General features: G+C 42.9%; 1 protein-coding gene across 10 annotated transcripts in view; it reads left to right on the top strand.

Moving 5' to 3' along the window:
- PRIMPOL (primase and DNA directed polymerase) overlaps positions 1-24513 on the top strand; it is a 55637-nt gene that overhangs the window by 20293 nt on the left and 10831 nt on the right. For 8 of the 10 annotated variants that reach the window (XM_077762099.1, XM_077762082.1, XM_077762066.1 and 5 more), the window contains 3 exons: positions 3541-3825; positions 20037-20199; positions 21856-21944. In XM_077762099.1, coding sequence (XP_077618225.1) covers positions 3541-3825; positions 20037-20199; positions 21856-21944 — 537 coding nt within the window. The remainder of the gene's footprint in view (positions 1-3540; positions 3826-20036; positions 20200-21855; positions 21945-24513) is intronic. The other 2 variants (XM_077762118.1, XM_077762127.1) reach the window with 1 other exon arrangement.

Here is a 24513-nt window from a genome sequence, read left to right on the forward strand (position 1 = left end):
ATTCAGAAATCTTGATTGATTTCATTAACTGACCTTTCGGGCCACTAGTTTTCCTTGCTTTAAATTCCTGCTCTTTCGTTTCATTTTTTAAATTTAAAAAGTGTTTATTTTAGAGAGAGGGCATGTGCAAACAGGGGAGGGACAGAGAGAGGCGGGGAGAGAGAGAGAATTCCCAAGCAGGCACTGTCAGTGCAGAGCCTGACACAGGGCTTGGTCCCACAAACCCTGAGATCGAGACCTGTGCCGAAATGGAGGGTTGGACGCTTAACTGACTGAGCCACCTAGGTGTCCCTGCTCTTATACTTTATATTCACCAACAAGGTGTGAAACTGGGCAACCCTAGGCCTCCCCCCTCACCGCCCCCCCACCCGGCCCAGTAAAAGCAGAAACCCCCTGCCTGTGCATGCTCTCTCCACCTGAGCCTTTGCCATGTGGTCCTAGATGTCAGTGGGTAATTTTCAGATCTTGAAAGTAATAAACGGGGCGCCTGGGTGGTTCAGTCAGTTAAGGGTCCACCTTCAGCTCAGGTTGTGATCTCGTCATCCATGAGTTTGAGCAGGCCTTGTGCTGACAGCTAAGCCTGGAGCCTGTTTCTGATTCTGTGTCTCCCTCTCTTGGCCCCTCTCCTGCTTGCACTCTGTCTCTCTCTCCTTCTCTCAAAAATAAAGTTACAAAAAGTTTTAAAAAAAGTAATAAACCTTTATTTTTTTTCCAAATTTCCTGATGGTTGTTACTGATGGACATCTTGCAGTCATGACGAGAACCACGAGCGCCGGTCCAAGGCCGGGGCCGGCACAGAGCACCCCTCTCACTATGTCCTTTACTTGGCTCCTGGCTGGGGCCACATCTCTCAATCCCTGGGCCTTTGCACGTTTTGATGCTGCTGTCCGAAATGACATACTGTGATTATGTGGTCTATTAAGACTCTGTGTAGATCCTGTCAAATGAGAAGCCATGCCTGTCACATCCTGGACGCTAAGACTCTCGGTTGTAGAGAGCCCAGTGCTTCTCGCATTCACCACTTCCACGTGTGAACAAGTTGGGGAGGGGCGGGGCGCGGGCGGGAGAGAGAGAGAGAGAGAGAGAGAGAGAGAGAATCCCAAACAGGCTCTGTGCTGTCAGCACAGAGTGCGACATGGAGCTTGAACTGACGAACCAGATCACCACCTGAGCTGAAACCAAGAGTTGGACGCTTAACCCACTGAGCCACCCAGACACCCCAGAGACTGTTTCTTATTCCCTTTTTATTTCCAGAGCTCCTACATAATATCTTTATCAATAATATTTGTAATCTAGCAGCATCAGCAGCAATAAAACACAAGTAGGCATTTGATAAGTATTTGCCAAATAAAAGACTATTAGATGGGCTCTGCGGTCAGGGTGTGGAGGCAGAGTTTTCAAGATCTTTCTTTGATTCTATTGATTCCTTATAGTCTGCTCTGCAGCTCCCAGCCACAAGGCTAAAAATGGAGATTGGTTGCTAGGGAAGAAAGGAGAAGAGAAATTTGGCAGCTGGTTAGCAGTCACTGCTACAGACAGCTTCTGAAAGCAGATGGCATTCAAGCTGGCTTTAAACCTGATTCCATCCCATCAAGAAAGTAAGAAGTGCTTTACTGTCAGATCAGCATACACAAAAGTGTGGAGGTACAAGTTTGAGGCTACCTTGGGGGACAGAGAGGGTCTGAAGACTCTTTCCTTTAAAATTATGAACCGTCAGAACCAGAGATGTAGGGACAATGAAATTATTCATGCAACGTTTATTTGCCCTTCATTCCCCCATCCCTCTGTGGATGTTTTGGTGACCTTTCTAGTTCCCATCATTAGCCTTTCAGAAAGTAGAATTGGAGTAAGTGTCAGAGGTCATAGAATGTTTGCACTATGCGTAAATTTGACTTGCCTAGTAGATACCTCTCTGCCAGCCCCCCATACGACCCAAAATTTCCATGACAGACACGTTCTTTTGAGTCATTCCCAGCCAGTAAAATTCCCATCCCCATAATAAGGATGAGGGCGGGGGTGATAAGATTGGGAAAGGGAAGTAGAAAACAGAGTAGTTGCTGGAAGCCTGTGTGGGAATTCATGCTGCTGATACTGTCCGTGTGCCCTGGCCACGTTAGCTCCTTGCCAAAGGTTAAAGGCCTGCCTGGCTTGCTTAGCACTACCCACACAAGTGGTTCTAGAACCGTGCCTTCCCTTCCCTTACTGTCTCGCGTCAAGTAGATGTAATCTTCCATTTCCAGGAACGGTAACTTGACCAGTTTATGTCCGTACTGCTTTGTTGTGCCTTGATACATCACGATTTCTTTTTACTCAGTATTTACCCCTATTTCCCTCATTCCAGAGATGATCACGCCTGTATATCATCACAAGGATCAAATGCTTTTGCTTTCATTTTGATGTATAGCATTTTATGAGAAGCTGGGTTTGTTTCATTGAGTAGAGAGTAAATCATTAATTTGGAGAAAGAATTTTGAATTCAGAGCATGTGTGTCATGATTTAAGGCTTTAAGCTGTCTGGTAAATAAAGTGACAAAATTTTAGAAATTAAAATTTTTTATTAAAACACTGCCTTTCTCCAGTATTCATATACGTGAAACACCTTAACCAAGTTATTGCTTGATTTTATGGTATAAATAACATACAAGAGTGAAGTTCTGGATTTGTCATATCTTCTTTTCTAGGTAGAGATAAGACCACTCATGGTTAGAGCTCTTTGGGGCACCTGGGTGGCTCAGTTAAGCATCAGACTCTTGATTTCAGCTCAGGTCATAATCCCCTGGTTTGTTGGATCAAGCCCCATGTTGGGTTCTGCACTGACAGCACGGAGACTGCTTGGGATCCCCCCTCCTCCCCAAAATAAATAAACTTAAAAAACTAGAGCCCTTAGAGTAAGTATTGAAATACATGTGTTTAATTGCTTTCAGTCTGGACTTATGATGCCACAGCCCGTCTAGTGACCAGTTAATTATAGGGAGAAACTAGAGGAGCAATGACTTTGGAACTGATGGCTGCCAAGGTCATGATTCTTAGGGCATATCGTGACAGGTAAAGGAGAGAACGTGAACTCCAGAGAAGTTTGCTGACATCCTGACTCACAGAGAGAATGGCCAGGATTCTCACAGTGTTTCTGGGCATTATCTTGGCCGAACTGTTTATGCATAAAAACCTTCTATTCTTTAATTCATTGACGGTTAAGATAAGTTCTGCTCAATTTCTATTCATGAGACTGGTGCTTTCTTGGTGATAGCACACCAGGCTCAGGCAGGCCACACCGACACATCTTCTAAGATGATCTGTTAATTGTAAGTGACACCACGCTACCCTGTCCGTGGGAATCGAAAAAGTAGAAGATTGCATAAGAGGAAGGAAGTAACAAGAGAAACATGTTACAGTTGACAATAACAACTCTGTTTTAAAACCAGAAGTCAAAAGAAGCCTTACTTGTATAAATTTGTCATGTGGAGATTTGTGCCTAGATCTTAAGTTATAGTTTGTGGAAAAGAAGAATTAGATTAATCATAATGCTTTCTTTTTTTTTAGGTAATTTTGTGAGAAAAATATTGCAGCCTGCTTTTCAATTAATAGCCGGTAAAGATGATAGTATTTCAGAGACCACGGGCCATGAATTTTCCCATTTTTCTGAAACACCAATTAAACCAGGAATTTCCTCTGACAAAACGTCTCCAGATAAGGGTGGAGGAGAGAGCTGGACACTGAATTCAGAGGCACCGGAGAGGCTGGGGTCAGCTAAGCAAAGCAGTCCTGATCTTTCATTTTTAGTTGTGAAGACTAACACAGGAGAAAAGCAACTTTTTGTAGACCTGGGTGAGTAAGACTGTCAGCCGTCTGTCAGACTGTCCCTGTGTTCTTCTCTGAGAGACTACTCAGTGCCCATTTGTCCCCCTGCTTGGGATTGTCGTCTCCCTCTCTCTGCCCCTCCCCCACTTGTGCGCTCTCTCTCTCAAAATCAGTAAATGAAATTAAAAATAAAGGATGAAATAAATGTTACAAACAGACACAATATAAATAATGGTACTTTTACGTGGCAAAATGAGGCGGTGTTTTCTCCACTGAAAAGCTTTGCCGTTAGTGGCCGCGGCCATTTCCTCCGCCTTCTTACTGTGGTCAAACTGGTGACCGCTTTAACTGTGCTCTCTCCTACCCCACCTGCTTCTGGTCGGTGACCCTGAGGGTGTGTGAAGCCCTGGGCAAGACTGCAGCCTGGTTAGGTAACACACGAAGGTCGTTCAGGACCCATTCGGCCAGCTCCAGTCTGGTGAAAGAAGCCTCATTTAAGAAAAAAAAAAGTTATTAACGTTTATTTATTTTTTAGGCCGGGGGGAGCGCACTCGCATGCACGTAAACCAGAAAGGGGCAGAGAGAGAGGCAGACACAGAATCCGAAGTAGGCTCCAGGCTCTGAGCTGTCAGCACAGAGCCCCTTGGGGCTCGAACCCAGGAACCGTGAGATCATGACCTGAGCTGAAGTCGGTCGCTTAACCGAGTCACCCAGGCGCCCCTAAGCCTCATATTTATATTGTGGTCTCAGCCTGTTATTCGAAAGCCGTGAAGAGCACGTTTTTGCACGTTTTCGCGTTGCTGTCAGAGCAGCTGAGAGAGCTTCAGGGCCTACAGGCCAAGGGAAATTAGGTTTAACTTGTAGGCAGGATTATCAGGGCAGCCAGCCAGGCCAAGAGAGGGGCAGTGTTCCTGCTCTGTTCTGTATCTTTCTAGCTACCCTGACAGCCCAGTGCCCAAGTTTGGAAATGTAGTCAGATAAGGGCAATGCCGTGGTTTGGGTGTGATCAAGCATGAGCTAGAAGTAGAGGAGCGTTCTTCCAAATGGCAAGTTTTGTCTTGTTAGCAGAATGTTTTCTCCAGGCTGTGCTGGCAGGCAGTGTAATAGGGAGACTGGTGAACAGGCAGTGACTCGGGGCAGTGGGGATTGGGGGGCAGCAGTAGTTGATCTCTTGCTCTACCTCTACCCCAGGAAAAGACATAAACAGAATACCCCAGTTCATGACAATTAGCCTTAAAAGTTTGTTTCCTGAACTAGCAAGGAAATTTCTATGATATGCTTGAAAGAAATATTTCAAGTTTAACCTAGAATTATTTATGTAGCAAAGAGGACATTATTTAAGGCAACTTTTGAAAAGGTCAGAGATTTAACAGTGCATGCCATAGTTTTTTGAGGAAACTTTTTTATTGAAGTATTAAGTTCAAACAGAACCATGAGTGATTTTTGAGTGCACAGGTCAGTGAATTGTCACAAAATGAACATAGCTTTCTCACAACATCACCCTAGACAAGAAATAGAAAGTTATCAAGATTCCAGAATCTCCTCCATGTTTCTTCTAAGGAGTACCCTTTCTCCTCCCCACAGGTAACCACTAATCCATCCTCTAATACCATAGATTAGCTTTGCCTATTTCTGAACTTTAAAAAAAAATATTTATTTTGAGAGAGAGCATGCTCAATCAAGGGAGGGACAGAGAGAGAGGGCCAGGGAGAGACTCCTAGGTAGGCTCTGTGCGGTCAGCACAGAGCCCAGTGTGGGGCTCGAACTCACAAACTGTGAGATCATGACCTGAGCTGAAATCAAAAGTCAGATGCTTAACCAACTGAGCCACCCAGGCACCCCTGAAATTTTTATCATTGAAATCATGTACTTGAGGCTTGCCTTTTAATTCTCTTATTGGTGTCTACGATGAATAAAAATAACTTTAAATAGTAGTAGCTGATTTATCAAATGTTTTCCTCTTAGTGCTTCTTGTATCTTGTCAAATCTTTTTGCTATCTCCAATTATGAAGATATTCTCCTGGTTATTTTCTAGGAGACTTATATTTTTACCTTTTATACTTAGATCTACAGTTCACGTGGAATTGATTTTTGCTTATTGTGTGAAGAGGAGTCAAGATTGTTTTGCTTCCTATATGAATATCCATTTGTCCCAACACTATTGAAATGATTGTCCTTTACCTAAAAGGACATCTTTGTCATAAGTCAAGTGTCTATATATTTGGTCTTTTTCTGGATTACGTTCTGTTCCATTGTTGTATTGATCTATTTTGTACCAATACCACTACTATCTTAATGTAGCTTTATTTCTTATTTTTTACTCAAAAAAATATTTTTGTTAGGGGCGCCTGGGTGGTTCAGTTGGTTAAGCGTCCGACTTTGGTTCAGCTCATGATCTTATAGTTCACAAGTTCGAGCCCCACATCAGGCTCTGTGGGGCTGCTTTCTGACAGCTCAGAGCCTGGACCCTGCTTCAGATCTGTGTCTCCCTCTCTCTCTGCTCCTCCTCCACTTGTGCTCTCTCCATCTATCAAAAAGTTAAAAAACATTTTAAAAATAAAAAAAAATTTTTATTAGAGTGTGTGTGCTTGTGGAGGAGAGGAGGAGAGAGAATCTTAAGCAGACCCCATGCGCAGCATGGAGCCCGATGTGAAGCTCGATCCCACGACTCTGGGATCATGACATGAGCCAAAATCAAAAGTCAGATGGATGTTCAACTGACTGAGCCACCCAGGTGCCCCTTAATGTGCCTTTTAAAAAGGCTTGATATCCAGTGGGATAAGCCCACCAACTTTGTTCTTTGCAATTTCTTGGCTGTTTTTGACTGTTTGCACTTCTGTTTAAATTTTAAAATCAACTTATCAGGTTACACACTGCTAGAATTTTGATTTAGTTTCCATTGAATCTATAGATCAACTTGGAGAGAATTGACATTTTTACAGTTTTTAGTGGTCCAGTTCATGAACATGGTTTGTCGTTCCACTCACATAGATGTTCTCTAATTTCTCTCTGTGTTTTATAATTTTCTGAATAGACACCACGTACATCTTTGGTTAGATTTATTCTAGATACTTGATTTTTTATTTTTTATTTTTTTGGCTTAAACAACAAACATTTATGTCTCACAGTTATGGAGGACAGAAGTGCATGATCAGGTACCAGTGTGGATGGGTTCTGGTGAAGGCCGTGTTCCTGGTTTACAGATCACTGTCTTCTCATTGTATCCTTCCATTGCGTAGAGAGAGCACTACTTGATTGTTTGATGCCTCCCTTCTTTGAGATTTCAGCACTAGAAATCCTCACTGCCTTGGAAGCTCTTCAGTAGTCTCAAACTTTTTTCCCTTAATGGGTTTTCCCAGGTTTTCTATTTATTTATCGTAGGCGGGTTGTCTGCAAATAGTCACATTTTCTATTTCTGGGTGTGGCATTCTTCCAGGCCAACTCTACTCAGTTAAAAAAAAATTTTTTTTTTAAATGTTTATTTATTATTGAGAGACAGAGACAGAGCATGAGCGGGGGAGGGGCAGAGAGAGGGGGAGACACAGAATCCGAAGAAGGCTCCATGCTCTGAGCTGGCAGCACAGAGCCTGATGTGGGGCTCGAACCCACAAACTGTGAGATCATGACCTGAGCCGAAGTCAGACGCTCACCGACTGAGTTACCCAGGCGCCAATGGGCCAACGCTAATTTATACATGGCTTTTGTTTACAGCTGGTAGAAAATAATTCTTTTTCTCATTTTTATTTTTGTTTATGTGAAGGTGACTTTTTCTTCATCTTCATTTTTTCAATTGAAGTATAATTGATATACCACGTTTCATCAGTTTCTGGTGTACAACATAATGATATTTGCACATATTGCAAAATGATCACCACAGTAACTAATTAACTTCCATCACCATACATAGTTACAGAATTGTTTTTCAAAGGAGAATTTCTAAGATGTACCCTCTTAGCAACTTTAAAATAGGCAATACAGTGTTACTATATTTGCTGTGCTCTACGTCATATCCCCATGACCTATTTATAACTGAAGTTTGTGTCTTTTCATTCCCTTTACCCACTGGCTCACCCCCACCTCCCTACCTCCCCACCTCAAGCAACTACCAGTCTGTTCTCTGTATTTATTAGCTTGTGTTTTTATGTTAATTTTTTAGATTCTATATATAAGCAATATGGTATTTGTCCTTCCCTGTCTGACTTATTTCACTTAGCATAATGCCCTGAAGGTCCATCTGTGTTGTTGCAAGCAGGATTTTCTCTCTTTTTTTTAAATGGTTAAATAATACTCCATTTTATAGATGTGTAGGTTGTTTCCATAGCTTGGCTATTGTAATTAATGCTGCAGTGAATATGGCGACGCACCTATCTTTTTGGATTAGAGTTTTTATTTTTTTCAGATAAATACCCAGAAGTGGAATTACTGGATCATGCGGCAGTTCTATTTTTAATTGTTTTGAAGAACTTCCATACTCTTTCCCCAGTGGTTGCACCAGTTTACATTCCCATCAGTGGTGCAAGAGGGTTCCTTTTTCTCTGTATCCTCACCAACACTTGTTATTTCTTTTTTTTTTAATTTTTAAAAATTTTTAATAGTTCATTGTCATGTTGGTTTCCATATAACACCCAGTGCTCATCCCCACAAGTGCCCTTCTCCATGCCCATCACCCACTTCCCCTCTCCCCCACCCCATCAGTCCTTAGTTTGTTCTCAGCATTCAAGGGTCTCTCATGGTTTNCTTGTTGAATGCTTTTTCTGCATCTATCGACAAGATCATATGGTTTTTTCTTTTCTTTTGTTGATGCGATGTATCACATTGATTGATTTGTGAATATTGAACCAGCCCCGTAACCCAGGAATGAATCCCACTNTCATAGAGTTTGGATTGTTGTATTCTCGTTTTCATTTGTTTCTATATATTTTTTAAATTTTTCTCTAATTGCCTGATTGGCCCATTCGTTCTTTAGTAGGGTGTTCTTTAACCTCCATGTTTTGGAGGTTTTCCAGACTTCTTCCTGTGATTGATTTCAAGTTTCATAGCATTGTGATCTGACAGTGTGCATGGTATGATCTCAATTCTTTTATATTTATTGAGGGCTGCTTTATGTCCCAGTATGTGATCTATCTTGGAGAATGTGTCAGGTGCACTTGAGAAGAAAGGGAATTCCATGGCCTCAGGATGTAGAGTTCTAAGTATATCTGTCAAATCCATCTGGTCCAATGTGTCATTCAAGTCCATTGTGTCTTTAGTGAGTTTCTGTCTAGTTGATCTATCCATTGCTGTAAGTGGAGTATTAAAGTCCCCTGCTATTAGCCCATTCTTACCCATAAGAGTGTTTCTGTTTGTGAATGTTTTATATATTTAGGTGCTCCCATATTTGGTGCATAGACATTTATAATTGTTAGCTCTTCCTGATGGATAGACCCTGTAATTATATAATGCCCTTCTTCATCCCTTGTTACTGTCTTTACCTTAAAGTCCAGTTTGTCTGACATAAGTATAGCTACTCCAGCTGTCTTTTGACTTCCAGTAGCATGATAGATATTTCTCCATCCCCTTACTGTCCATCTGAAGGTGTCCTCCAGCCTAAAATTAGTTTCTTGTCGACAGCAAATAGATGGATTTTGGTTTTTTATCATTCTGCTACCCTGTGTCTTTTGATTGGGGCATTTAGTCCATTCACATTCAGTGTTATTATTGAAAAATATGGGTTTAGAGTCACCGTGTCTTTTGTGGGATTCATGCTTGTGGTGGTGTCTCTGGTATCTTGTGTTCCTTGCAACACTTCCCTCAAAGAGTCCCCCTCAGGATTTCTTGTAGGGCTGGTTTAGTGGTGATGAATTCTTTACATTTTTGTTTTATTTGGAAAGACTTTTATCTTCCCTTCTATTCTGAATGACAGGCTTGCTGGATAGAGGATTCTTGGCTGCGTATTTTTTCTNCATCTGAAGGTGTCCTCCAGCCTAAAATTAGTTTCTTGTCGACAGCAAATAGATGGATTTTGGTTTTTTATCATTCTGCTACCCTGTGTCTTTTGATTGGGGCATTTAGTCCATTCACATTCAGTGTTATTATTGAAAAATATGGGTTTAGAGTCACCGTGTCTTTTGTGGGATTCATGCTTGTGGTGGTGTCTCTGGTATCTTGTGTTCCTTGCAACACTTCCCTCANTTCTTGGATTTCAACGTCTGTTTCCTTCCCCAGCCTGGGGAAGTTCTCTGCTATAATTTGTTCCAGGACTCCTTCAGCACCTTTCCCTCTCTCTTCCTCTTCTGGAATTCCTATAATACGGATATTATTCCATTTGAATGTATCGCTGAGATCTCAAACTCTCCTTTTGTGTTCCTGGATCAGTTCATCTCTCTTTTTCTCAGCTTCCTCTTTTTCTATAATTGTGTCTTCTAAATCACTTATTCTCCTTTCTGCCTCTTCAATCCGTGCATTGGATGCCTCCATTTTATTTTGCATCTCATTTATACCTTTTTATAATTCATCACAGCTATTTTTAAGCTCCATAGTCTTTGTAGCAGTAGTTTCTCTGATGTCTTCCATGCGTCTTTCAAGCCCAGCGATTAATTTTATGACTATTGTTCCAAATTTTTGTTCAGTTATTTTGTGTATATCTGTTTTGAGCAGTTCTTTAGCTGTCAATTCTTCCTGGAATTTCTTTGGAGGAGAGTTCTTCTGTTTCGTCATTTTGGTTAGCTTTCTATCTCTTTTTAGTTTTTTTTTTTTTTGATTGCTTAAAACTATTTATTTTTTTAACAAATAGTTTATTGTCACGTTGGTTTGCATATAACACCCAGTCCTTATCCCCACAAGTGCCCCTCTCCGTGACCATTCCCCCCTCCCCCCCACATCCATCAGTCCTCAGTTTTTGTCAGCATTCAAGAGTCTCTCATGGTTTGTCCCCCTTTCCCCCCATTTCCCCTCTTCTTCTCCCCCATGGTCCTCCGTTAAGTTCCTCCTAATCCTCCTATACGTGCAAACATATGATATTTGTCCTTCTCTGCCTGACTTATTTTGCTCAGCATAACACCCTCAAGGTCCATCCATGTTGCTACACATGGCCAGATTTCATTGTTTCTCATTGCCATGTAGTATTCCATGGTATCGATAAACCACATCTTCTTGATCCATTCATCCGTCGATGGATACTTAGGCTCTTTCCATGTTTTGGCTATTGTTGAGAGTGCCGCTATGAACATTGGGGTACATGTGCTCCTGTGCCTCAGCATTTCTATATCCCTTGGGTAAATTCCTAGCAGTATCTCTTGTTAGTTTTAAAACCTTGTTAGGCACTCTGCACCTATGAGCACTGCTGTACCAAAGAAGGTTCTTTGTCTGTCTAGGCCCTGTCCTTTCAGAAAGTCTTCTTTGAATGGTGTCTCTTGGTCTCTCTTGTTGAGACTCTGGTTATTTTATTTTCCTACTCGTAGTGGTATTTGGGACTCTCCACCATGTGTACTTTGGCTTGTTTCTTGAGGTAGCCCTGGAAAAGAAAACAGACAAACACATAGGGAACAAACACCGATGCACAGACAAATCCAACAAACATGCAAACTGAAAGGGAAAACGAAAAAGAAAAAAGGGGACACATACGAAAAAAAAAAAGGAAAATAGAAAAGAGGAAGGAGGGAGGATGAATAATAAAAATAAAAATACATAAAAAAGAACAAAGAAAAGGAAAAAGAAAAAACCCAATAGACAAAGGACAGTCTAAAGCATCGAACCAGAATTCCCAGCTACAAATAAACAGCCAGGTGTATGCAGTGCTGGTTGAAGAGCATAGAGAAAGAGAAATGACAGCGTGGGGAGGAAGCAAAGTTGGAAATGAAATGAGCAGGCAGAAGGGATAAGAGGCTTACTTCAAAGAGAGAAAGAGTGGAGTATGGTTGGAGAGGAGGCGAAAGAAACGACGATGATGCTACTCAGAGGAACTATATAGTCAGATTACTCCAGAGAGAAAGAGATAAAAAGGTAGCAGCGGATGTGTAGAATTTACATCTAGAGAATGGATTAATGTGACTGTTGAAGCAGGCCAGTGACCAGAATTAATCAGGGCAGTGCATCCATGTTGGTCTTGCCCAGGGAAAAAAAAAGGAAGAGGGTGGCTCTCTAGCGGGGATGGGCGTGGTTTGGTCCAGTGCGTCCTGCGAGAGTCCTGCCTTGGCGGTTGTGGGGATAAGATTGGCAGCACCCCGGTCCCTTCTTGAACCAAGCATTGCAACTCACTCTTCTGGGTGTGTAAACTCCCTGTGCCGGGGGCGGAGCCAAGGTGGGTCGTGCTCTAGATCCCAGGCCAGGCCTCGTTTCCAGATCCCAGTCCGCTCACCCCATTGAAATTGCCTGAAATATAAACTCACAGGCGAGTCCCTCAGAGCCGTTTCAAGCTCCTCTCGCCTCCCCCCTGGGGATCGAGCCCAGCCAGAAGCACAAGGGCGCAGCTGCAGGCGCCGCGCGTCCCCTCCAGGTCCAGCTGGCCAGCGGGGAGCAGTTTCCCCCCGGGGTTGCCTGGGACGAGTGCGTCCAGCCCAGGGTCAGCTGGTCAGCAGGGAACCGGATCCCTCTGTGTCCTGAGCGGAGGTTTTTCTCTTCTCCAGCAACAGAGACAGTGCCTTGGGTAGTTTCGGCCACTCTTTTTACCCCTAGACTCCCCGCAGCTCCCCGTAGAGGGGGATCCCCCCCACCACCGTGTCTCCCGTCCGGGCCCGTTTTTATCTTCCCCAGTTTGCACTCACTCTATAAGGCTTTCTCAGCAGACTCTGCCTCCTTTACCTCCCAGACTCCTGGATTCTGTAAGGGTCCCTGTGGCTTCAGGCCTTCTCTGTGTGAGAGACGGAGGCGAGTGAGACGGACTGAGCTCCCTGCTTCTCCGCCATCTTGCCTCCTCCATACTTGTATTTCTTGTCTTTTTGATACGAGCCATTTTGACAGGTATGAGGTGATCTCTCATTGCAGTTTTGATTTGCATTTCACTGATGATGAGGGCTGTTGCACATGTTTTGTTGGCCACGTGTATGTCTTTTTATGGAGAAACATCGATTCAGATTCTGCCTACTTTTTAATTAGGTTTTCTTTTTCCGTTGAGTTGTAGGAGTTCTGTATTTTGGCTACTAACATCTTGTCAGATCTGTGATTTTCAGGTATTTTCTCCCATTCAACCTTACTTTTGCTGATGGTCTCCTTTCTCTGCAGAAACGTTTTACTTTGATGTAGTCCTGCTTATTTGCTTTTGCTTTTGTTGCCTTTGTTGTTGGTGTCAAATTTAAAACACCATCGCTGGGATGCCTGGGTGACTCAGTTGAGCATCCAACTCTTGATTTTGGCTAAGGTCATGATCTCAGGGTTGTGGGATTGAGCCCCGCATTGGACTCAGTGCTGAACATGGAGCCTGCTTAGGATTCATATTCTCTCTCTCTCTCTCTCTCTCTCTGCCAGCCTCTCCCCTGCTGAAGCTCTCTGTTTCTCTCTAAAATAAAAAACAAAAACAAAAAGCAGCATTGCCAAGATCCATGTTAAGGAGCCTACTGCCGGTTTTCTAAGACTTTTATGGTTGCAGGTCTTATATTCAAGTCTGTAATTCATTTCAAGCAATTTTTGTATACGGTGTGAGAAAGCGGTACAGTTTTATTATTTTGCATGTGACTTTCCAGTTGCCCAGCTCATTTTATTCAAGAGACTGTTCTTTCTCTATTGTATATTCTTGGCTCCTTGGTTGTAAATTAGTTGAACATACGCATACATGGCTTTATTTTCTTGCTTTCTATTGTGTCCCGTTGATTTACATGTCTGTTTTGATTGCTGATATCCTCGTCTCTTGATAACGATAGCATTGGGATGTACTTTGAAATCAGGAAACATGATGTCTCCAGGTTTGTTCTTCTTTGTCTGCACTACTTTGGCCATGCAGGATCTTCTGTAGTTCCTTTCGAATTTTAGAAATCTGTGTTCAGTTCTGTGAAAAATGTCGCTGAAATCTTGATAGGGACGCACTGAATCATCGATTGCCCTGGGTGTCATGGACATCTTGGCACTATTCGGGTCCATGAGCTAAAATATCTTTCCATTTGTTTGTGTCATCTTCAGCTTCTTTCATCAGTATTTTATAGTTTTCAGAGTGCAGGTCTTTTGCCTTCTTGGTTAAATTTATTCCTATGTATTTTATTCTTTCCAATGCAATTATAAGTGTGATTTTATTTTCTTTTTTTTAAGTGGGATTATGTTTTAATTTCTTTTCCTGGTAGTTTGTTGCTGGTTGTACAGAAATGAACAGGTTTCTGTGTGGTTGATTTTGTATCCTGCAACTTTACTGAATTGACTTAGTAGTTCTGACAATTTTTTGGTGGAGTCTTTGGAGTTTTCTACATAGACATCTGCAAATAATGACAGTTTCCCTTCTTCTTTTGCAATGTGGATGCCTTTTACGTCTTTTCTCGCCTACTTGCTCCGGCTAGGCCGTCCAGTACCATGTTGGTAAAAGGGATGAGAATGGGTGGTGTTGTTCCTGAAGTTAGAGGAAAAGCTTTCAGCTTTTCACCACTGCGTATGGTGTTACCTATGGGTGTGTCATAAATAGACTTTATCATGTTGACGTACATTTCCTCTGTACCCACTTTGTTGAGAGTTTTTATCATAAGTATAAAATACTTTGAGTATTTTATTGTAAGTGGATGTTGAATTTTGTCAAATACTTTTTCTGAATCTATTGAGATTATTGTTTGTTTTCTGCACGTTTTGTTTACAAGAGAACAAATCTACACCTTTGTTTACTTACTTTTCGGTAAGTTTAAGCCCTTGAGGGGTACAGCATCACATGGAGGCCATGGCCAATGGCTGTAGCAGGAAGGTTCTGTTGGAATTCGGCGCGAACCATGCCACTGTTTCCATGAGCACGAGTTACTTTTCCCCAGATTACTCTAGTTTTGTTCAGTTTGCCACCAGGAGTCATTGTGGTGTTCTTTGCTTTGTCCACATCAGGGCATCTCTTGCCTAGATAGAATTCAGTTTCATCTCGAGTGTTAACACCTTCAGTTTTAAGAAGAGCTCTTTGCTCCCTCTGGTTCTGGAGACCTCGCTTACAGACGGCAAAAGTGGCCTTGGACCACAGCCTTCTAGACATATTTGTCGTCCAGGAGTCCTGTTCCCAGTCAGACTCCACAGGTTCTGGAGCAGCTGTCTATACAGGATGGCAGAAAGAGCAAGGTGATCATTTCGATTTTAGTAAACCACTTTGCTTTTTTGAAAGACCTACATTAGTATGGAAATGGCTTTTTTTTTTCTTTTTTTTTGTAAAAATGAAAATCTTCTTTGGAATCTTACAGGGAGTGAAAACAGGTAGTAATATAAGTCTTTCATAAAAGTGAAATGTCGTAATGTGAACTTTCAGAAAGTGGGGGGATACATGTATTGTTGAGTTTGGTTTGCTGAATTTCTCTTGTTATTGATTTAGTTTTTTTGTTGATGACTTTTACATCTATGTTCGTCAGGGATACTGACCTGCAGTTTTCTTTCTTGTAGTGCCCGGGTTTATTTTTGGTGTCATGATAATGCTGGCTGTGTAAAGTGAGTGTGAAGTGTCTATTTAGGGAATAATTTGAGAATGAACATATTATTCTTTGTTTGGTAGAATTTACCATAAAAGCTATCTGTTCCTGGGCTTTTGTTTATTGGGAGGCTTTTGATTACTGATTCACTCTCCTTACTGGTAATCAGGCTGTTTTCTGTTCATGAATCAGGTTTGGAAGGTTATGTGGTTATGTGTTTTTTTAATGTTTATTTTTGAGAGAGAGAGAGAGAGCGAGTGAGCGCGCGAGCATGAGTAGAGGAGGGGCAGAGAGAGGAGACACAGAATCCGAAGAAGGCTCCAGGCTCTGAGCTGTCAGCACAGAACCCAACCCTGGACTCTAGCCCACACGTTGTAAGACCATGACCTGTCCCAAAGTTAGATGATGCTTAACCGACTGAGCCCCAGGTGCCCTAGAAGGTTAGATGTTTCTGGGAAGTTGTGCATTTCTTCCACATTGCCCAATTTGCTGGAGTGCAGTTGCTCATAGTAGTTTTCTATGTTCCTTTGAATTTCTTTGGTATCGCTTGTAATGTGTCCTCTTTCATTTCTGATCTTACTTTAGTCCTCTTTGTTTTCTTGGTGAGTCTAGCAAAAGGTTTGTCCATTTCATTTATCTTTACAAAGAACTAGGTCTTGCTTTCATTTTTTTTTTTTCTGTTGTTTTTAAAGTCTCCATTCATTTCTGCTCTGACCTTTATTATTTCCTTTCTTCTACTAACTTTGGGTTTATTTGCTGTTCTTTTTCTAGTTTCTTGAGATATAAAGTTGAGATTTTTCTTTTTTCTTTTTTTTAAACTTTACATCCAAGTTAGCATATAGTGCAACAGTGATTTCAGGAGTAGATTCCTTAATGTTCCTCACCCATTTAGCCCCCTCGCCCACAACCCCTCCAGCAACCCTGTTTGTTCTCCATATTTAAGAGTCACTTAAGTTTTGTCTCTTTGCCTGTTTTTATATTGTTTTTGCTTCCCTTCCCTTATGTTCATCTGTTATGTGTCTTAAAGTCCTTATATAAGTGAAGTCCTATGATATTTGTCTTTCTGTAATTTCACTTAGCATAATGCCCTCTAGTTCCATCCATGTAGTTGCAAATGGCAAGATTTCATTCTTTATGATTGCTGAGTGATACTCGGTGTGTGTACACACACACACACACACACACACACACCACATCTTCTTTATCCATTCATCCATTGATGGACACTTGGGCTCTTTCCGTACGTGGCTATTGTTGACAGTGCTGCTATAAACATTGGGGTGCATGTGCCCTTTTGAAACAGCATACCTGTATCCCTTGGATAAATACCTAGTAGTGCAGTTACTGGGTCTTTTTTATCTTTTGCTCATCTGGAAAACTTTTTATCTGTCCTTCAACTATGAATGATAACTTTGGTGGGTAGAGTGTTCTTGGTTGGAAGGTTTTTTTTTTTTTTTTTCAGTACTTTGAATATATGGTGCCACACTCTTATGTCCTGTAATGTTTCTGCTGAAAAATGTGCTCATAGTCATATGGGGTTTTCCTTGTATGTAACAAGTTGTTTTTTTTCTTGTTGCTTTTAAGATTCTCGTGTGTGTGTGTGTGTGTGTGTGTGTTTAACTTCAGGCATTTTATAATGTGTTTTGGTATGGGTCTCTGCATTCATTTCATTTAGAAGTCGCTGTCCTTCCTGGATCTGTAGGTCTTTCCTTCCCCAGGTTATTGAAGTTTTCAGTTACTGTTTCTTCAAATAAGTTTTCCACCCCTTTCTCCTTCTGGGATTCATATAATGTGAATATTGGCCTGTTTGGTGTTGTCTTCCAAGTCCCTTAAGCTGTCTTCACTTTATTTGATTCTTTTCTCTTTTTGCTCTGTTGGGTGAGTTCCTCCATCCTGCCTTCAAGTTCATTTATCCAGCTTCATCTGGTTAGCTATTGAACCCTTAGTGTGTTTTTCACATCAGTTTTCGTATTTTCAGCTCTGTGACTTCTATTGGCTACTTTCTTGTATTTTCCTGCCTTTCTGTTGATGTTCTCACTGTGTTATCCACTCTTCTCCTGAGTTTGGTGAACATCTCGATGACCATTAAACTCTTTATCAGATAAATTCTTTATCTTTATTTCATTAAGGTTTTTAAAGAGTTCGATCTTGCTTTTTTGTTTGGAATGTGGCCCTTTGTTCATCATTTTTCTTGACTCTGTTTGTTTCCCTGCATTAGGCAAACTAGCATCCCCTACAAGTCTTGAAGAGTTGGCCTGTGAAGGAGATGAAACTTACCCTACAGCCCTGTCCTAGCTCTTGGCTGTTTCTCAAACTTTTGTAATTACCCAAGCAACCTATCTTGTTTCTAATAGCTCCCAGTACTTTGGGTTGCTCCAGGGCCAGTTAATATCCCAAAAGGGAAGATCTCATTTGGCACCTTGATTCAGGCTAATTGGAAGTCAGACCCTTGGGTAACAGCTTTCTTTTCTTTTCTTTTCTTTTTTTTTTAACGGTTATTTATTTCTTCTGAGAGAGAACACATGGGAGGTGTAGGGGCAGAGAGGGAGAGAGAATCCACACTGGCAGCTTGGAGCCTGACATGGGGTTCAAACTCACAAACTGAGACTATGAAATGAGCCAAAACCAAGAGTCAGATGCTTAACCTGCTGAGCCACCCGGACGCCCCGTGCCAGCAGCTTTTAAGGAATGGAAAGTACGTGCAGCTGTGTGTGACTGCAAGTGTCAATCCCACTGACCGGCGCAGCCCGGTCATATGCAGGTGGCCATGGTGGCAGCTGTAAAGATCCGGCTCCCTTCTGAGAGACCCAGGTGAGCTGTCGTGAGGTAGCAGGAGAGCACAACGATAGCGCCCCCTGGCTACATTCCTTGCGAGCAGCTCTGCCGCTTCTAGATGCCTGCCAGACTTGAAGACTGCCCCTCAGGCTGGAGCCCTGGGACAGGCAGTTAGGCCCCTTTCCCACGAGGGCTGGGGGTGTTTCAGTCCGCTGTCTATGCGGTGCGCTGGTGGTGGTCGCAGTCTCAGAACTGCCTCCCTGATCGTTACAGTCCCATGAGCCTCAGGACCCAAAGCCACCCCCACCCCCCACCAGAGCTGGGTGATCAAGGCTTAGGCCCTGGGAGGCAGCCACGAAAAGCAGGGTAGCAGATGTTAAAACTGGGGCACCACACCCACACACAGGCTGCCCTCTGAGAGGTGCTGGTGCTGTGAGACACAGCAAAAGCGACGATGGAGATGGGGCCTGGCCTTTAAGGTCTCCGGAAGGGTTTCCAGTTAGCCCCCAGGTGTGCGTTCAGTTAGGCTCCTGTGCTGAGAAGCTACCAGGCTCTTTCACAGAGAGACTGAGCCCGTGTCTGTTGCCTCTTGCGGAGCCCTAGGGTGCCGCTGTTGAAGAGCTCTTTCTCCGTTGCTTACAGTTCGGTAGGACCTGTGACGGTAAGTCCCACCGGCCAGCGGAGCCAGGTGACAGAGAGGAGGCCCCTGGCAGCCACTGCAAAACTCAGGGCACCAAGCAAAGGCCATAAGCTCCTTTCTGGAAGATCCCAGTGAGTTGGAGTGAAGCAGAGGGAGAGTGCCAAACTCCGTCCCGGGGCCTCCATTCCCTGAGAGCCCTTCTGTGGGCCTCTGGGACTGTGCCACCCCCGAAGCCTCAGGCAAAGGAATGTCTCTCTCTCAGAAACTGGGAATGGGTTTCAGTCCGCTCTCAGTGCCGTGGCCTTGAGTGGTCGTCTACCGGGAACTGTCTCTCCAGTTGGGAGAGTCCTGTGGACCCAGGAGCGTGAGCCTCCCTGGCCTTTCAAGCCAAGTGCTCAAGGGCTTCCCTGAAAAGTGGGTTAGCAAATGTAAAAACCGGGGCACCAGACGCCAGTAGACGCTTTCCTCCAGCAGACACTGGTGCTGGGGAGCACGGCAGGCGGGGAGCCGGACTGTGTCCCCCGCTGGAGGGAGGCAGAGGGGCCTGCAAAGACGGCACCCACTGCAGAAGGGGGGAGAAAGGAGACCAGATGGGCCCCAGAAAAAGATGGCAGCCACAGCTTTAGCAAGGCGTCGAAGATGGCACCGTCCACTCCGTCCCTGAAGAGGCTCTCAGGGTGATTTGAAAATGAGGAGCCTCTTTCGCGTAGACCCTGGGCACTTTTCGGAGAGCTGCTTCTGCCCTGGGCCCTGTGTGAGTGAGTCGGCACGGGGCCCTGTAAGAGCCCTTCTTAGCCACTGGCCCCAGGCCGGCTGGTCTCCAGAGCCAGGTGTTCCTGGGGCTTGCCTCCTAGGCACAGGCCTTAAGAGCTGGGCTGTGAGGTGTGTGAGGTTGAATCCTCTGCCTTTCAGGGAGAGGCTCCGAGTTTGAATTCCCTCCCAATGGTCGGTCGTCGCACTGGGGGTGGGGCCCACGGTGAGGCTGTCTTGGCCTCCCATACCTGCTTTGTGGTGCTGTCCGGTTCTTTGTCCACGCGGAAGGAGTCCATCTGCTGGCCTTTAGGCTGTTTTCCAGGGGAAACTGGCCCATATATAGCTATAGATTTGGTGTGTTCACACGAGGAGGTGAGTTGAGGGTCTTCCCACGTTGCCATGTTGGACCGTGAGCACTGGCTTCCCTAAGAACGCCGTACAAAAGGAGTCTAATATTTGCTGACTAGAAGAGCAAACCGCTGAAAATGTGCATTGATAATCATTCTCCTTAATTTCTGACGTAGGAGTTTATACAAGAAATAGAAACTTTCGGCTGTATAAATCATCGAAGATAGGGAAGCACGTGGCTTTGGAGATTGCTGAAGATAACAAGTTTTTTCCCAAACATTCAGAGAATATTTCTGGAGAAAATCAGTATTTCCTGTCTTCTTTGGTCAGCAACGTCAGGTATATAGTACCAGCATCCAACTGTATATTCGTGAATGCTTATTAAGCAGTGAAAGGCATTGTATGGTCCTAAAATGTGAGTTGTGTAAATTCGTTCTAATTTAAGGTAAAGGAAGTTCTCAACACTAGGGTAATGGTTTTTTATAAAGAAGAAAATTAAAACTGTTCCATTTAGAAATAGTTACTGTTAATATCTATTTTTCTTTTCATATATGTGTGTTCGTACATATTTACATACCTTCCCTCCTCCACTCAAAAAATATTTGAGATCATCATATGATTATATCTGTTGTTTTATCCACTCAACATTATATCACAAATATCAACCAAGTTAATAATTTGCAACCATTAGTTGTAATGAAAACCTAAAAAAATTGTTTTTAAGTGTTTACTTATTTTTGAGAGAGAGAGAGAACACAAGGAGGGTAGGGGCAGAGAGAGAGAGGGAGACACGGAATCCAAAGCAGGCTCCAGGCTCTGAGCTGTCAGCACAGAGCCCGATGTGGGGCTCGAACCCATAAACCGTGAGATCAAGACCTGAGCCAGAGTCGGATGCTTAACTGGCTGTGTTACATTTTTCCAAAGTAACGTCAAGGTTTTAGTTTCCTTACCTTTAAAACGGAGATAATATGAACACCCCTCTTAGGGAGTTGTGAAGATTAAATGAGTGAAAAGGTACACACAAGATTATAGCCGTGCCTGGCACAGGCTGTCTGGGGTAAGTGCTCGCTGTTAGTGGCCGTTCCTGAGATTCTGCAAGTCCAGTGGTAGCAGTGTAGGAATTAATGTCACTGTTGGCACAGGAATGGGGTCTTACTCTGTCTTCTGTGGCCTCTGTGACAGCCTGAAGCAATCTCCCGATTACCAAATCCTGTTTCTTTTGTACTTTCAATGTTAATTGCATAGAAGTGGAGAGCTCTTCTACTGAACGGGGTTTCCTTAATATTCTTTTGTGTAGCCAAGTAAATAGGTGTTTCTCTCCCTGAAATAAAGGCTAAATTCTTTATGGCTATGAGTATGTCTTTCAGTTAACTTTGTTTTTTCCTCCATTTTCATCCCTCCTTCCTTCTTTTTTTCCCCCACACTTTTCAAATTATTTCTACACTTCTTCACACTTTTCAAATCATTGTAACAAAAATTTCAAAGGCTCTGTATGTTTGGAGAAGAGAATTGTACTTCCTTCTGTAGCTTTAGCAGTCTCAGAGTCCTCTGACTCACTCTGTAGTTGAAGAAAGTATTTTAATTTTTAACAATTTATTTTAGAGAGAGGGAGTGGGGGATGGAGAGGAGTAGAGAGAGTGAGAGAATCCCAGATAGGTTCCACGCTCAGTGCAGAGCCTGAGGAAAGGCTTAATCCCATGCAGGACCTGGGATCATGATCTCAGCTGAAATCAAGAGTCAGGAGTCAGATGCCCAACTGACTGAGCTGCCCGGGTGCCTCAAAGAAAGTATTTTAAGTGATCATCACACTACTCTTTTCTACATGGATCAGATTGGTGTTTTTGTAGGCAAATGTGGCTTGATTGTCCCAGAACAATTAGCTTTTGAAAAAGGATTTTAATGTGGAACTATTTGAAATGCAGTCTCCTTTCCCAGGCCATCTCTCTTTAATTCTTACATAATCTTAACTTTGTTTCTTTCACACATTTTCTTCAGATTCTCAGATACTTTACGAATTCTGACATGTGACACATCTCAAAATAAAGAAAAACGAATTGAATATTTTAACAGCACCAGCACTAAAGGTAATTTTAAGAGAACAATTTCCAATGAAAATTTAAGGATACAAAGTCTGTTTTGCCTTAAAAATCTTAAATCTTCAGTAATCATATCTACTAATTTATTTATCTTTTTTAGATTTTATTTATTTTGAGAGAGAGAGAGACTGAGCTAGTAGTAGGGGAGGGGGGGTAGAGAGAGAATCCCAAGCAGGCTCTGCACCAACAAGGTTCTTGAACTCATGAACCATGAGATCATGCTCTGAAATGAAACCAACAGTCACTCAACCACCTGCGCCACACAGGTGCCCCAGTATCTACTGATCCTTTATTTATTTATTTTTAATAAAAATGTTTATATTTGAAGGAAAGAGAGAGTGTGAGCGGGGGAGGGGCAGAGAGAGACACAGAATCTGAAGCAGGCTCCAGGCTCTGAGCTGTTAGCACAGAGCCCGAAGCGGGGCTCAAACTCACAAACTGTGAGATCATGACTTGACCAGAAGTCAAACGCGTTTAACTGACTGAACCAGCCAGGTGCCCCAAGAAAAGATATTTTTTAACGCTTATTCACTAATATCCATTATATGATGGTTTTGGGAACAACAACCACAGGAATATAGAGTAGATTGTTGGTAGAAAAACCATCATTAAAAGAAAAACCTAGGGGGACTTGGGTGGCTCAGTTGCTTAAGTGCCCGACTTTGGCTCAGGTCATGATCTCACAGTTTGTGACCTTGAGCCCCCATGTTGGGCTCATTGCTGACAGCTAGCTCAGAGCCTGGAGCCCGCTTCAGAGCCTGTGTCTCCCTCTCTCAATGCCCCTGCTCTGCTCGTGCTCTCTCAAAAATAAAAAAAAAAGAAAAGAAAACCCTAAAAGTCCTCTTCCCTCTCTGTGCACAACCAATATGTTCTTCATTTTTATACTGAAAAACATACAGGTTTTTTCTATGATTCCATACGTTAATTCTCCAGTGAACAATTATAAACATATTCTGGATTATCATTACTTATAGCAATGAAAACCCAGAAACAATATAAATGTACAACAAAATGGCATTGGTTACATCCTATAACATGCTCAATAGCCAATTTATAAAATTTATAAACCCGGTATAACATGGGAAATGCCCATTTATGATGTAAAGAGAAAAAGTAGACTCTGAAATTGTTTGGGAGGTGTGATCACAGCTTCATTAAAAACATGGAGAAAATTTTCTTACGCTTATTTTCTCCTTGGTGTTTAACAGTTATTTCTACATATTGGAGTTTATTTCTCTCAATTCTGCTTTAATACATTTTCCAAAGTTTCTCCCAATTATGTATATTACTTTTGTAAGTGAAATACAGGTATTTATTTATGTATTTGTTTATTTGCACACATTTTTTAAAAATGTATTTATTTGGAGAACAGGAGGGAGAGAATGAAAGGAAGAGTGAACCCTTGAGAGCCGGTCACTTAACTGACCAAGCTACCCAGGTGCCCCTATTTATTTGTTTATTTAGAGAGAGCACAAGTAGTGGAGAGGGGCAGAGAGAGGGAGAGAAAATGTTTAGTAGCCTCCACCCTTAGCGCTCAGAGCAGAGTCCGACTCAGGGCTTGATTCCACGACCCTGGGATCATGACCTGAGCCAAAATCAAGAATCAGACACTCGACCGACTAGGCCACCCAGGTGCCCCAATATAGGCTTTATTTTAAGAGCAGTACATCCCTTCCGTGTTTAAAAATTAAGTGAGATTTTAAGTAAATGATTGTAAATTATTCCAGTAGATTCTTAGATACAAAAGATAACAGAATTGTCAGAGCCCTACCGCTAAAGGTCACAGGAGAAGCACCTGCAGTGATGGGGGGGTGGGGCGTGGGTCACGTGTTGGGGAACACGGACCACCGGGATCTGTGGGGCAGCTCAGTACAAGGGTGTGAGAAACGACTTCTGGGGTTCAGGCTTGAGTTGGGTGTTTTGAGGCGTGTCCAAGGCAGCATGGTTTGTTTTCAGTTGGGTGCGTCAGAGACCATCCCGCGACTGAATATCTTCCTAAAGTTTACTAGAAGGAAGGCAGACTACAGTGGGACTAGCTATGGCTGGTGAAGGGGCCCCAGTTGCTCAGATCAGATGGGAGGCCTTTGGTCATTTTTGTGGTTTGGAAATTGTGTTTTGTCTGTGATTGCAGAGCGCTCTTGTGTTTGTCTTGAATCATCTCGGCCACAGAGTGGCCTCATGTGATGTTGAAATTCTGTGAAACCGTTTCTGATCAGCAGGCGAATGCAGGGCCGAGCCGGTGTACCCAGCCCGCTTATGGCAACATCAGGCCCCAGCTTGACGGGACTAGGCCAGCTCTGGGCTCTTCCTTTTCTGTTTATAAAAATCAAGAAAGCCATCGGAATGATTAGAAGTGCTTCTTAGGAAAATTAGTTAACTTGGACTTAGTTGAGAGGTTTGAATATCACTTGTTTATTTGTAGGATAATCCCAGAACCCATGACTGACTAAAAGACAAATTGCAGAATAGGGGGAAAAAACCCCCCAAAAACCTGGAGAGTTTCCAAAACCTGTATTAAGGAACAACTTAAATGAAAATTTAACTCTTCAACTTTTAG

Source organism: Crocuta crocuta, unplaced genomic scaffold, assembly GCF_008692635.1.
Source record: "Crocuta crocuta isolate KB4526 unplaced genomic scaffold, BGI_CrCroc_1.0 scaffold90, whole genome shotgun sequence".
Classification (NCBI taxonomy): Eukaryota; Metazoa; Chordata; class Mammalia; order Carnivora; family Hyaenidae; genus Crocuta; species Crocuta crocuta.